The sequence below is a fragment of the Aedes albopictus genome, chromosome 3, assembly GCF_035046485.1.
Source record: "Aedes albopictus strain Foshan chromosome 3, AalbF5, whole genome shotgun sequence".
In the NCBI taxonomy this organism is placed as follows: Eukaryota; Metazoa; Arthropoda; class Insecta; order Diptera; family Culicidae; genus Aedes; species Aedes albopictus.
In genome coordinates this window covers 233,038,032-233,051,962 of record NC_085138.1, presented here as the reverse complement: position 1 = coordinate 233,051,962, position 13,931 = coordinate 233,038,032, and the positions used below count along the sequence as shown (strand labels likewise).

The window sequence follows — 13,931 nt, the reverse complement described above, 5'->3', positions numbered from 1 at the left end:
CAGTTTTGCTCAATCTGGGTCGCATTGACATCAATCTGGGTAGCTGAGGGTTAGCGTGCAGGAAATCACTGAATTTTACACTAACACAGCAGAAAAGCTGTCAACAAGACCTCAATACGCATGCATTTTCAGCGAAAAGCTCTATTTGCGTGACAACAATCCACTCCCATGACTAACGGGCGACTGCCGTCAAATATCAGGATTGCCAACTGCCCGGCGACTGCTGTCAGCTCTCTTTGTCGCCGAATCTAGCGCTGGGTCTTCGGCGCGAAAACCCAAAGGTGAGAATAAAATTTTGGGGTTTGCGCGCAATATTGGACTCTAGACATCTTCCCCATACCAGTTATACCCATGTTGCATAGTTTAAAGCCTAAAACTCCATTAAACAGAAGCCATTTCGAATTTTGAGCTGCCATCTTGGATTTTAAACCGCCATCTTGGATATTCTGGTTGTCATTTTTGGAGTCCATATTTCTTCCCTATATCAAATATACCCATATTGCATGGTTTCAGGTCCTAAAACTGCATTAAACAGTCGCCATCTTGAATTGCGAGGCGCCATCTCGGATATTTTGGTCGCCATCTTGGATATTTTAATCGTCATTTTTGGACTCCAGCCATCTTTCTAATACCAAATATACACATATTGCATGGTTTTAAAGCCTAAAACCACAGACAAACATACGTAACATCTTGAACGATTTTCATGGAAATCCATCGCCCACTTCACACTACCATCACCTGGTGGAAAAGTTGCACGAATCACTGTGTTGTGCCATATCGTCAACAGAAGGCGCTAGTGTGAAACGTCAAACACATAGAAAACCGATGCGCGCGCCTCTGGTTGTGAAGGCCACAACTATGTACATTTAAAATGATCGTTATAAGCGTGGTCGATGGAAATTTCGCAAGTGTTACGTCTGTTTGTCTGCGCTAAAACTCTATTAAACAGCCGCCATTTTGAAAGTTGAAACTCTATCTTGGATATTCTGGTCGAGATTTTTGGACTCTGGACATCTTCACCATACCAAATATACCCATATTGCTTGGTTTTAGATCCAGATCCTAATACTTCATTAAACAGCAGCCATCTTGAATGTTGAACCGCCATCTTGGATTTTAGACCGCCATTTTAGATATTCTTGGATAACTCGAAATTTTAACAGGATCAACCTTTACTTCTTAATCAAGAAATATCTGTTTCATGATAGGAAAATATTGCGAAACATTATCTTAATAAGTTATAATTATCTTTTTTTGTGTTAACACTAAGATGCTCGTTTTCCGAAAAATACAGACCTTTTTCCACAATAGGACGGGACAACCCTAAAAGGTCATAAAAACGGTACTATCCCGTTGAATACGGGATGTATGGTCACCCTACCATTATCGAACAGTTACTTTTAACAATTCTAATTTTCCAAAATAAGCGATTGAAAAACTGGTGATCGAAAATCTTATTAGGCGTTGTTCACAAATTATCTAACGCTCTATGGGATGAGAAGTGACCATTGGCCACGTGCCTATAATTTTTTTTAGGGGTTTCATACAAAAAGAAAGTTTTACGAAGGAGAGAGAGGTATCGAAAATGTCGATTTTAGCGTTATGTAGTAAATGGATGCTGTCTTATTCCTTTAATATAAAATGCGTCACAAATCATGAAAAAAAATGACAAAAAATCCCAAAAAACCGCATTGAATGCATCGGAATGCAAATATTAACCTTCTTCATGCATTAACTGAAGCGTACCTCGTTGACGTAGAGTACGCTCAATGTGCCTGTCTGGGTCATAATGCACGACTGGGGTTAAGAAGGCGAAGTGATATTTGGTCAAAAAACCATTTGAAATTTATCATTTTACTTTATTGAGGTTTACAATCTTTCCGACGTGTTTAAGTTAAGTTTTGTATTTTTCGTTTAGTTGTATTTCTTTAGTTTTGTTTCATTTTCAACATTTAAAAATTGAACATTCAATATTCAACTGATAAACATTCCACGATTGCCGTTCATTGTCCGGCAAACACTCATGTATATATTACAAAATATATTCATCCATTATATTCAACTTAAAGCTATATTAAATTCATCGATTGCAAGATCTTTCGTGATGTGTTGAGATTTCCACAAAAGGGCAGAAAGGAAAGATTAAAGATGTCAGATCAGAATGTGTGCAGATTTGTTAGGTGAGGGAAAGTTGAAACGTCCTGCGTTATACAATTAAGTCTAGAAGGCTTTCCTAGTTCAGATCGGTCTTCGTAGTATTCGGCAAGAAGAGGCACATCAAGCCACCGCCAGCCAGCAGTACTGCAACGATGAACGTTGGCGCTGGGCAGTACATATCTAGGAGCGTTGCTATCACAACGTTACCAATGATACCACCAAGACGAGCAGCCACCATCGAAATGGCCACACCAGTTGCTCTGTAATATTGGAAAAGGTTTATTAGAAAGGAAGGTCGGTTGATTAGAAGTTTGAGACTAATGTACCTTAAATTCGTTGGGAAGACTTCCGTAATCAAGCAATCCAGTGACGCGTTACCCATCGAGATTACACCACTGAAGATTGCCGATACCGCTAGATTTTGATTCTTATTGGTAACGAAATACATCGAAGCTGAGCAGAACCCAGCGGACATAGTACTGAATACCAAAAAGAATTTTCTGCCTAGTTTGTCCATACCCAAGACCGCTATGACGTTTGCAGGGAGTGCTGCGGCAACAGTGATGAGTGACTCCAAGAAGACCGTACTTGGAATGGTGGCAGAGCAAACTCCAGATTCGCCATGCGAGCCATGACCAACCACGTAGTCGGTGACTTGGCACACACCAGCCTCTTCGATATCTGGGTGAGCACGGATGAACTCATCGAAGCGGTTGAACAGCTCAGGGAACCACATCATCAATCCGTAGTAGCCAATGTGGAACGTAAAGTTGATCGTGATCGAGATGGTGGTGAACTTCAGGATCGGAGACATGAACAGCTGTTTACTGTTATCCATGATATCGTGCAACATGCGTTTGTATTTGTTCTTGATGGGTTTCTTCACGTCTGCCAGTTCATTTCTGAGCTGTTCGTCAATCAACAGTTCCTTGACGGGATAAAGGTCCGCCGATTTGCCCGTATTGGTGACGTATATGCCACGGAAGATGGCGAGGGCCTCTTCAAATTTGCCTTGTGAGAGCAAGAACTTGGGAGATTCCGGTAGATAGAGGAGTAGACCTGCGACGACGAATGATGGGATTGAGCACACCATCAGGAAAATACGCCAAGAGTTAAAGGTGAATGCGGGGGTGTGGAATCCAATGTCTGCAGGGGAGAATACAAGAATAATGATGAGAATGTTCGATCTTAATAAGCTGCGAGTTTATAACTTACTAGTTGGGATAATCAGCCATGCCAAACCAGCAACCAGAAGATTACCGATAGTCCAGAAAGCTGCCATGAAACTCAACATGGAACCACGCTTTGCCTTAGGTTGGAATTCCGCGAAATAAGACCAGATGACTGGTCCGCTGCCTCCCAATCTGTAAGAAAAAGTTGATTGAATACGCTGTTTCATGCGTTGTGGCATGGCAAAGAACTTACGCAGCGCCGTTGAGAAAACGGAACACCATAAACACTTCGTAAGATTGTGAGAACGAGGAAGCAACAATGCAGATGGCGTTCATGATCGAAATGACGATGAGGACCTTCTTTCTACCCAGCGAGTCTGCAACGCTTCCCCAAGCATAAGCACCAACCATCATGCCAATGAAGATAATCGAATTGAGCCATCCTTTGGTCTGAGTATTCAAGTCGAGGTCGCATTGGGCCGAGGGAAGGATGAAGGACATCGAGATGACGTCCATCTCCTCGCTGGTGCTTACGAGACCACATATTGCTAGTAGGATGTAGTGAAATTTGCCATAACCAGTGAGCTCTATCGCCTGCTCGAAGTCAGCCTTGCTGGTGTAGCCCCGCTCGGCATCGAGCGACGCTGCCTTGTCCTGCTTCGAGGCAACAATCTGCAAGCCGGTCTGGTGGATATGGTCAGCCTTGCTGGCTTTCTCCGATGAGACGGTGTTCGGATACTCGTTCGAACCGACGCCGTTTGCTACTCTGTCGTCCTTTACATTGGTATCTGCGGAGATGTGCAAAAAGGTTATCTATTTATGATAAAAATCTCAAAACTAATAACATCAACTGCTCATCCCAAGAAACCTTTAAAGTCAAATTAATCTAAAGAAATCCTTAAGAGTCACCATAAAGCCTAGATACATAATTTAGGTTCTATGACGGTTTCTAGAACTCTTACAAAACTAATTGAACTTCAAATTGTTACTTCGGAATTTGAATTCGATGATGAATACTTACACTTTGAATTTTTGGAATCGGTTTCACTTTCTACCATTCTATGTAGGCAAGAGGTTTTGTGTGTTTTTCTTCCCGTGAAAAAAAAAATACAATCAAATATCAGCTGAGCGGTTGAAACTGATGGATTAACTTCTTTAGAGACTCTGAAATGAGATTTGAAAAAAAAAATAAGAAAAATGTTAGTAAACTGGATTTGCAGACTTGTGCTGATAAGTGTTAAATTCTCCAAAATGCTGAATTTGTCAGTCAATTCAAGCCCATCAGTTAATGTTATGACTATTGATTTAATTATCATTGATTTGATAATCAACCACGCATGTAGGACAGAACAGTATAGGGATGGCATAACGAGCAGATCATATCTGACGAATGTGAAAAAGTAACAAATACGCAGCCTCCTCTACGAAAACGCATGCGGCGGGCCTTTGTCTGGACAAACTGCTACCAGACCTTATTGAATAACTGAATGATGCTTCGAGTTAGATTTTGGTGGCCATAATCCCGGCACGATCCACTCGCATCAATATCGATGTTGCTCCACAATCAGTCCTGCAAAATATCAGTCTCAGTGCCTGTTTTTCAGCCGAAAATGAATGACTGCGGCGGTCGTTTTCAGTTTCTCGATGTGAGAACTGACAGAATCCGAGAGCTCCATTCGTGAGCGACCCAACAAGATCAATTCCCAATCATCCACACACTACTCATGCTGAAAGGCCATTCGTCTCAAGCGGTGGCTTGTGAGAGTGAGTGCCCTATACGTTAGCACGGGTGAAAACACTCAACTACAGAAAATTGAATGGAAATTTAGCCCTGTCAGCTCTCGCTTTCAGAACGCTGCGTGTGAGTGTGAGTACCTATTTCATTTCGCTCCCGTGTTGCTGATCGGAAAGCAACTTTGACAGGAAAACCAAAACGGAGAAAATGAAAAAAGCAAAATATCGCTATCATAAAGGCCTGTCGAAAAATTGCAGCACTGACGTAACATCAACCTTGACCCACGAATAAACAATTCGAAAAACAGGACACATCGGTGTAAGGTCAACAACCATGCGACTCCATTTGCATAGAATAACTGTTCGTAGATTTGTTTTTCATCGCTACACCTTGAACGCACATCGCCACACCAGCGTGCTAATATCAATTGTACATTAGGTACAAAGCCGGCAACAAGTCTAGCCTAGCGCATCATAGCGTGCATGTTGCATTGCAGCGATACCTAGATGTAATCCGATTCACTTTTCCACAGTTTTCCAGCTAAACACAGCTGATGAATAGCATTTGTTTGACAAGATGCGCAACAGACTTGCCGGAACTGATTTTTTCTGTCCTAGAACGGATGGTACCACAGTGGTGGAGTGCGGCGTAGATGACCCAAGCTTTGCGTGTGGAATGATTGCGAAGTGCAACTCAGTTCTCTGCGTTATATCTAGTCCAATTAACTGTGGATAATTAGAGAAATGTTTGTCTTCTACCGAGGAAATTCTCCTACGTCGAACCGAATTACGCAAAATGCCGCTTTTAGATGGTAATCTTTAGCGTGATACAGATGTGCTGAATAAAATTTGATATGCCTAAATCAACAACGTTTCCGCGCGATTAGGCCACGCTCCGTCGCCACAATAATGGTCACAATCACCTTGTCAATCAATTCGCAATCCGACAGTATCAACAGCAGAAGGTATTCGTATACCTATACAACAAGTGCAACGTACCTATTCTAAACTTTATTCATCATTTCCACACCACATGACGTATCGAGGTGGGTGGCAGCGATGCATCTCTAGACACCGTTATTGTAGGAACACTTGCTGGCTGGAGACGGTGCACATGCCGGAATATTTTGCATACAGCTCGAACTGTTTAATTTTATTTGGTACATTATAGATTCCGTGAATCGAGGATAGATTGTTAGAGTTCAATTATTTACTTATGTAGCTGTTTTCCATATAAACTTAAAAGCTGCTTATTGTTCAAAAGTTTTTCGAGCAGAGTAGAAATCATACTATGTACTTTTGTAATTTATCAAAGTTAGTTGAGAAACTATTCGGTAGTTTGTTTTTGCTTTATGCTTAAATCTATTCCTATAATCGGCAATTTATTGTGCAAGTTTTTGGAAAAATAAACTCATTTTGTTTAGACAAATTATGATTTGTTCCGTCCCCTATGGCAAATGCGCTCGATTTAAAGAATCTGCTTCTTTTTTGCAAGTAAGCAAAGCCAGGATAAACAAGTGCGGCTTGGTTCGATGTTTCGTTCGTCAGATGTGTGCCTCTAAAGCGGTGATTCCCAAAGTGGGCGAAATCGCCCCCAGGGGGCCAAAATCAGGCCGAAGGGGGCGAAAATGTGAAAAACCAAAATTGGGGGGCGAAAATAAGGTACACCGGGGCAAGTTGAAACGGGTGGGGCAAGATGAAACACGAAGTTTTAAAATAGATTTCAATACAATTTGGAAATTTATCCTTCACTAAAAGATGGTTTGAATCAAAAACTATGTGTTATGGCGATTAAACAGTTTATCATCATTAGAAAACATCATGTTAACCCTCTGTTTCATCTTGCCTTACCCGTTTCAACTTGCCCCGGTGTACCTTACTGAAAAAGGGGGCGATTTTTTGAATAATTGAAAAAAATCAAAAGTATTGAAATACTAGTCCAGAATGTCAACTGAATCATTAAAAATCCCTAACATTTCAAATTTTGATGTTTCTAGGATTATTGAAAAATGTCTGTTTTGAGATCGACTACATTTTACAGATTTTTTTTATGTTTATGAGGACTTTTCGTCAAAATTCCAAGAAAAAAAAAAACACAAATAAGACTGCTATGTATATGAATTTCCTAAACAATTCCTAGGAATTATGGAGATCTAATATTATACATGTTAAGAAACTATGAAGAAACTTTTATAAGAGATTATGAGAAGAACCGTTTTTTACTTGATGAGAAAGTTTTGTTTTTAATTTATGGGCGTTTTTTTTCATGGAATTTTCAATCCAAATCATGATGTTTCAAACGAATTTCAGAACACGTTTTGAATGGGAGCTATCACACATTGTTTGAAAATTTAAAACTTATTACTACTAGCTATTTTGATTTTTATAGGACTCCTCTGCCCAAACAGTTCCGCACCCTATATTCCATTAATTTATTAACTACCACGCGCCTCCTTTTGATGCTTATATCTGCTGTAAAGAGTTCGATGGAGCCTCCAGATATTTTGTTCCAAGTCAAAGCGGAAACTGCTAACGGGCAATTTGCCTCTGGTGCTTTTCAAGCACTCAATAGTTGGAAAATTTAATATGATATTTGCCAACAGTTGGTGTCCAAGGAGTAAGCTGATTCCCAAAAACGTCCATGAAATTAGCAGCATTAGAGATGCATGACCACATATCGGCTTTGCATTGCCGCATTCCAATTCCAACATCCTTAAAACAAATATGTTAATGAGCTTGCCGGACAACCTATGAATACATTCAACATCTTTTATGTTGTAAGGAGAGTCACTCATTACGTCAGAATATTACACTGTTTCATAAAAGTGCCATCTTGAACCTGGAATTATCGTTATAGGAATGTAAAACACATCCGAAGCGGCATATCAACAAACTTTCCACTATTAGCGCCAATCCCCAACAAGAGCAAGCAAACGCCCCCAAGAATGTTCCACATCTCGAACAAATTTGATTTATTTCGTGTTCGACAAGCCTGTGGACAATTACTGCTTCCGGCCTTTTCATCAGCATGCCGTTTCTCACATTTGCTCAATCAGCAACAAACGCAGTTCCTAACACCGTTGCTGTTGTCCGACGACGACCGGCGGCGTCCGAGAGTCAGGTAATTTAAAATTAAGTGATGCTTTAATTAGCCGATGATTTCAACAATTACATTTATTACTTTGAAACGATTTGCCGACAAAATTTTACCCCCTTCGCAATATACCTACCGGCACCGCGGCCCGGCGACCGAATGTGCGTATTTGCTTGAGTGCAGCAACTGTAGGTATTCAAGGGATCGTGGATACGGCGGCAGGAACCTGAAAACCGGTAGTCAAGTCTAAACTATAAGTTCAAACGCAATTTAACAAGCGCAACGTGCATCATAGAAGTAGCAGCGTTGGTGCTGCTGGAAGCAAGGTCAAGTCTGTGCAATAAAATTGAAGGGTTGCTGGAGGGGCCTATTTTACCATCTACTTGCTGGAGTACGCGCGCGCGCAAAGGTGTTAGATTTATTTGTAAACATGTAATGGGTAAAAGCCTTCGTACCGATATGATAATTAATATAGGTACCAGTAAACTTGTTTTTGGATACATGCAAGAATGTAAAGTGGAGCTATGAATAGTAATGTTCCGGCTACGCCTAGTTGGAGGTTCTTAAACTTGGTATTGATTCAAATATTTTGATACCTGTTCATTGAAGTAGATGTTTTGAATCCTATCAACTTGAATGTACCTAAGTTTTTTGAGACCATCTAAATAGTCATCAGGGGGCATCCATTTAGTACGTCACGCTAAAAATGGGAATTTTCAACTCCCCCTCCCCCCTTCGTACGGGTTTTTTCCTATACTTAATACATTGATTGTCACACTTCTCAGAACCCCCCCCCCCCTGTAAGCGTGACGTACTTTATGGATGCCCCCTCATTTATTTCTGCTCCAAAAACTGTTACATAACATGTTTGCATGTATACGTATAGGATTACTATACATACAAAAAATCTGCTAAATCGGTCCAACATTTCTGCCTCTAGAGCTAAAACGGAAAGCGGGCGTTATTTTAAAAAAAAAAGTTTGTTTACGTTTGTGTTTGTCAACGCAATCAAAAGTTATAGATTATTTTCTATGTCTATTTTTTACGAGTACTGTGTTTATTTCTCAGGGATCATCATTTTTATTACGAAAAAAATCTAAACCGTATTGGGAATCCAATCGAGACTTCATTAAAACTGTATTGTTATGTAGCAACACATTATCCGTATCTCTATTATAGAGGAGTTTCAATTTCAGTTTTGGGATAAACCATAAAACTCTACAGACATACAATCAATAAAAATGTTAATTTGAGAAACACTGGTACTCCTGTGTATGCCACTGTTATCGGCAAATAAATTACCAGACATAAAGCTGCCATTGTGGTAGCTTTAAAGAAAACAGAAAACGTAACACTTTTAATCTAGCTCGCCTATACTGCAGTTGTGTTACGACATACCACTTATCGTCGGCGCACACAGCAATTATCGAATTGGGAAACTCAAACATGTTTTCCTAAGAAAACACGCCCCAAATTTGCAAATACACAATGTGGGTGTGAAAAAATCCTGTTTTCAACGGTAAACAAATGAGAATAAGAGATTTTTGTTTTTTGTTTAATTTAGTTGTTTTTCGTCACGCGTGGAATATCTGGTGATAAAATTTCAAGATGATAAGGCACATTTTCAGACGGATCGTGGCATAGTAAGATCGATCTTATTAATTATCAAATGAAGATGTTGTTTGAATAATTTGTCTCAGACACGACATAAAGTCACATTTCAATCGAAAATAACTTTAGAGGTGTTTGTAATCATCAATAATAACATGATTCCTGAAAATTCCAGAAAAAGTTAGTTGCGCATTCCTTTGATGGACGATATCGCAAATTATTCGTGTGATATCACATTATTCGTGTGGCACTGGAAGACATAAAGATGATCTATGCCCTAGAAAGTTAGGAGAGTTAGACTAGGAATAGATCGTGAACCGAGGGCCCATATAGCCGAGGCGGTAAACGCACGGGTATTCAGCATGACCATGCTGAGGGTGACGGGTTCGATTCCCGGTCGGTCCAGGATCTTTTCGTAAAGGAAATTTCCTTGACTTCCTTGGGCATAGAGTATCTTCGTGCCTGCCACACGATATACACATGCAAAATGGTCATTGGCAGAGGAAGCTCTCAGTTAATAACTGTGGAAGTGCTCATAGAACACTAAGCTGAGAAGCAGGCTTTGTCCCAGTGAGGACGTTACGCCAAGAAGAAGAAGAAGAAGAAGATCGTGAACCGTGGCGGTCTTGCTTAAAAGCTTCACATGTACTGGTGGAGTATCTCCAGTATCTCATCTAGATGTTCTGCTACTGTTTCAAAACAAACCGACTTACATAAGGCACACTGGGGCAAATCGAAACACGAAGCTTTGAAGATTTCAATACAATTTGGAAAATTCTCCTTTAGCAATAAATTGTTTGATACAAAAACTTGTTGTTATGACATTCAAATTGTTCATCATGAAGAGATAACAGCACGTTAACTCACTGTTTCAACTTACCCCAATCGTTTAAACTTGCCCAGGTAGATGCACCGTTTATTGTAAAAAAATCTCAACTAATTGCAAGATTACCTACCTCGCCTTGTCAGATTTATTAGAACGTTTTTATGGCATACATATGATACAAAACCACCTAACGTGAGTACAAATTTCAACGGTTTTGTATTTATCGTGCTCGTTAAAATAAAACACATTACGAAACACTAAGCGCAACAGCATCTTAGGGTTTTGATTGAGACTGTTGACATACGAAAACATCTGCTCAGTAGTTGTCCTGTAAGCTATAATGATGGATTGCCGCAGCAGGTAGTACTGTTTTATAAATTACACACGGTCGCGGTATGTGGTGTTTTTCGCTTTCAGAATGCCAACAGTTTTTTTTATTCTATTATATCTCTTTAATGGTTAAACATATGAATCAGCTGGTTTTGGTTGAACTATTACAACTCAGGTATCTGGTGCTAATTGAAGTCTGATGCAAAGCAAATATTATTTTGAAAGATAATAACAAACATGTAGCATGAATATTGTTGATGGGACAAATGTCCCTAATGGATGGTAACGTGCCTCTAGAGTCGGTCTTCTCATACCTACAAAAAGATTCATTGAAGCAATAACAAGCACGTTTGAAGCTGTGTAAGGAATCAAATTCAGTGATGATCATCACTTCGAAGTACGAATATCTAGATAAGTTTTATGTTCACCACTCACAGCAGCGAGAGAACTTTGCGATAGCAGTGGCACCACGATGTTGCTCCGGAAGGAATTCTTGGAGGAATCCCAGGAGCAATACTGGAACAAATTCCTAAATGAATCCCAGAAGGAATATCCGAAGGATTTCCGGGAGGCATTCCTGGAGAAATCCGGGGATAGATTCCTGAAGGAATCTCGGGAGGAAATTCAGAAGGAATCCCGGGACGAATTTCTGGAGGAATCCCAAGAGAAATATTTGGAGAAATTTCTGAATAAATCCCGAGAAGAATTTCTGGAAAAAAAAATGCGGATGAATTCCAAATGTATTTCCTCCTAGATGAAGCCCTGGAGGAACTTTGAGAGGAATCATTGAAAGAATTTAAATTCCGCCGAAGACATAAACTTCGAATATTTTCTGTCGATCGAGATGTCAACGTATCAAATGCATTTTACATTTGTGAAATATGGTTCAAAAGTCTTATTCATATGTGATCTTTGCAGCTACATTTGCGCCACATGATGAGGCAATTATGAAGTAAATTTTCCACCAAACAGGAAGTATTGGAATTGTTAACAGTATGTAAACAAAGAAATCGATCAAGTCAGCTAGGCCCTTATGAAAAATCATTGTCGATACATATCGTAGACATATTGTATTGTATTAAGACATTCGAAAGAAGCTTCCTTTTTTGGGGTTATTTGTCGCTTGGGATGTCTAGGATGCTGGGCGGATATGTATTTATTAGCGCCAGCTTGCAGAAAAACTGTCTTTATCAAATAATTTTTGATGTTATCAATACTTTTGCCGAAGACACGAATGTATAGAATATTCTGAATATAAAAATGTTCGAGCATAATACATCTTTTAATCCGTACTTTTAATACACACTAGTGCCATCTACTGAGCTAATTTCGATTCAATTTATTTATTATAAGATTGCCCTTGATCTGTTGAACAATTTTGTCGAAGACAGCATTTTTCTAGAAAGTCACGATCAAAAGCTCAAAAGATCAATAATTCGTGCCGTGGGGTCCAATGGACCCCAGGGGTACAAAATCGCCCGGTTGAAACTATTGCTATTTTTGCCTAAATAGCTCATCGCGGTTTAGTTTGAAGGTACTGTAAAAATGGAGCCGATATGTCAATCCAACCTTTTTTGCGACCACTTCAAAGGGGCTGTGGGGTCCAATGGAACCCAGGTATCCATTAGAGGGTTAAGACTTTGTATGGCATCATCAGCATCGGCAGCCATGTTGGATTGGGTATATGGCTCGAAATTTCAAAGTGATATTTCCCGCCATGAAAGCGCATATTCGTATGAAAAAAATATCATCCTATATGCCCAATGGCAGTGATTGCGATGATACCTTTTTAGCTGCCTTGGTGCAGAGTAATCAGTTTATTATTACTTCACAAATGCGAGGCAAACAGTCAATGAAAACAAATAGTCAATGATTCCTTTGAAAGCTCAGTGATGCGTTAAGTCACCTTAAATTTCTTAAACAGTTTTTGAATTGTACCTAAATATCCATTCTATGTGCTTTCATTCATAAAAATAGAAAATTTGTATGGAGCGTAAACTTTAGCCAGAGCCCCTCCTTTCTCAATAAAAGCCTACATTAGCGTGGGTCATCGGAATCGTTTTCTCAGATCAAAGATTTTTTGGTTCCGTTTCGGGTCCTGAGTATCAGTGAAAAATTTGAGCTCGATCGGTTGCGTCTACACTTTGCGCATTGCAATTTAAATTTGTATGGGATTTTGTATGGGAAAACATACTTTTTTGCATTTTTGTCATAAGTTGAAAAAGTTTGTCTGAAACTTTTTAACCGATACTGTAAAATGAGAGCCTAGCAAAGTTTTTCAGGACACCCAAGGCTATGTTTTCACTTTATCGGTTAAATGGTTTTAGAAAAAATCGAGCATGAGAGAAATGCATAAAAGTGTGTTTTCCCATGTAAAATCCCATACAAACATCAAATGCGATGCGCAAAACGTAGACATAACCGATCGTGTCCAGATTTGGCACACTTATTTGGGTCCTGAAATGGGACCTAAAAAACTTTGATCTGATGAGATACCATTGAATTTTACATTTTTTCATATAAGCGATGACCCACTCTAGCCTACATGGCATGGGCGGCCACCCAGAAGGAAGAATTGAGACTGACGATTGAGAAATTCAGCGCTCAGCGGTTGTTGTAGAAGTCGGCATGTGACTCATCATTTCGCCACCTCTAAGAATATGACCTTTTGTAGTACATGGAAGAAGTTTTCCTTAGTATACAAAATCGCAAACAGGTCACGTTCTGATTGATGGATGGCTTCGTGTCATAAGCCAAAATGTGCAAGAATATGGAGCATCTTGACGGACGGACTGAAGGTCATCGAAAGGTGGAAGCAGCACTTCGGCGAGCGCTTTAACGGCGAAGGGCAGTATGCAGGAACACGGAGCATCAATCCAGTTTTTTGTACGCATTACCTGTACAACAACTTCAAGGGGGCATACGACAGTATGGATCACACAGAACAAGGAAAATTATGTACGAAAACGGCTTTCTCGGGAAGCTCTCAGACGGCGTACAGTAT

The 13,931-nt window shown here is 39.9% G+C and overlaps 1 protein-coding gene across 2 annotated transcripts in view; it reads right to left on the bottom strand.

Annotated features, from left to right (window-relative positions):
- Nucleotides 1-1,841: 1,841 nt before the first annotated feature.
- Nucleotides 1,842-13,931, bottom strand: part of LOC134291575 (synaptic vesicle glycoprotein 2C-like) — a 36,655-nt gene continuing 24,565 nt past the window's right edge. For both annotated transcript variants that reach the window (XM_062859510.1, XM_062859511.1), the window contains exons 2-6: nucleotides 4,354-4,496; nucleotides 3,586-4,120; nucleotides 3,376-3,524; nucleotides 2,487-3,306; nucleotides 1,842-2,420 (exon numbers count right to left, since the gene is read on the bottom strand). In XM_062859510.1, the coding sequence (XP_062715494.1) occupies nucleotides 2,237-2,420; nucleotides 2,487-3,306; nucleotides 3,376-3,524; nucleotides 3,586-4,120; nucleotides 4,354-4,390 (1,725 nt within the window). In that variant the 5' untranslated portion in view covers nucleotides 4,391-4,496 and the 3' untranslated portion in view covers nucleotides 1,842-2,236. The remainder of the gene's footprint in view (nucleotides 2,421-2,486; nucleotides 3,307-3,375; nucleotides 3,525-3,585; nucleotides 4,121-4,353; nucleotides 4,497-13,931) is intronic.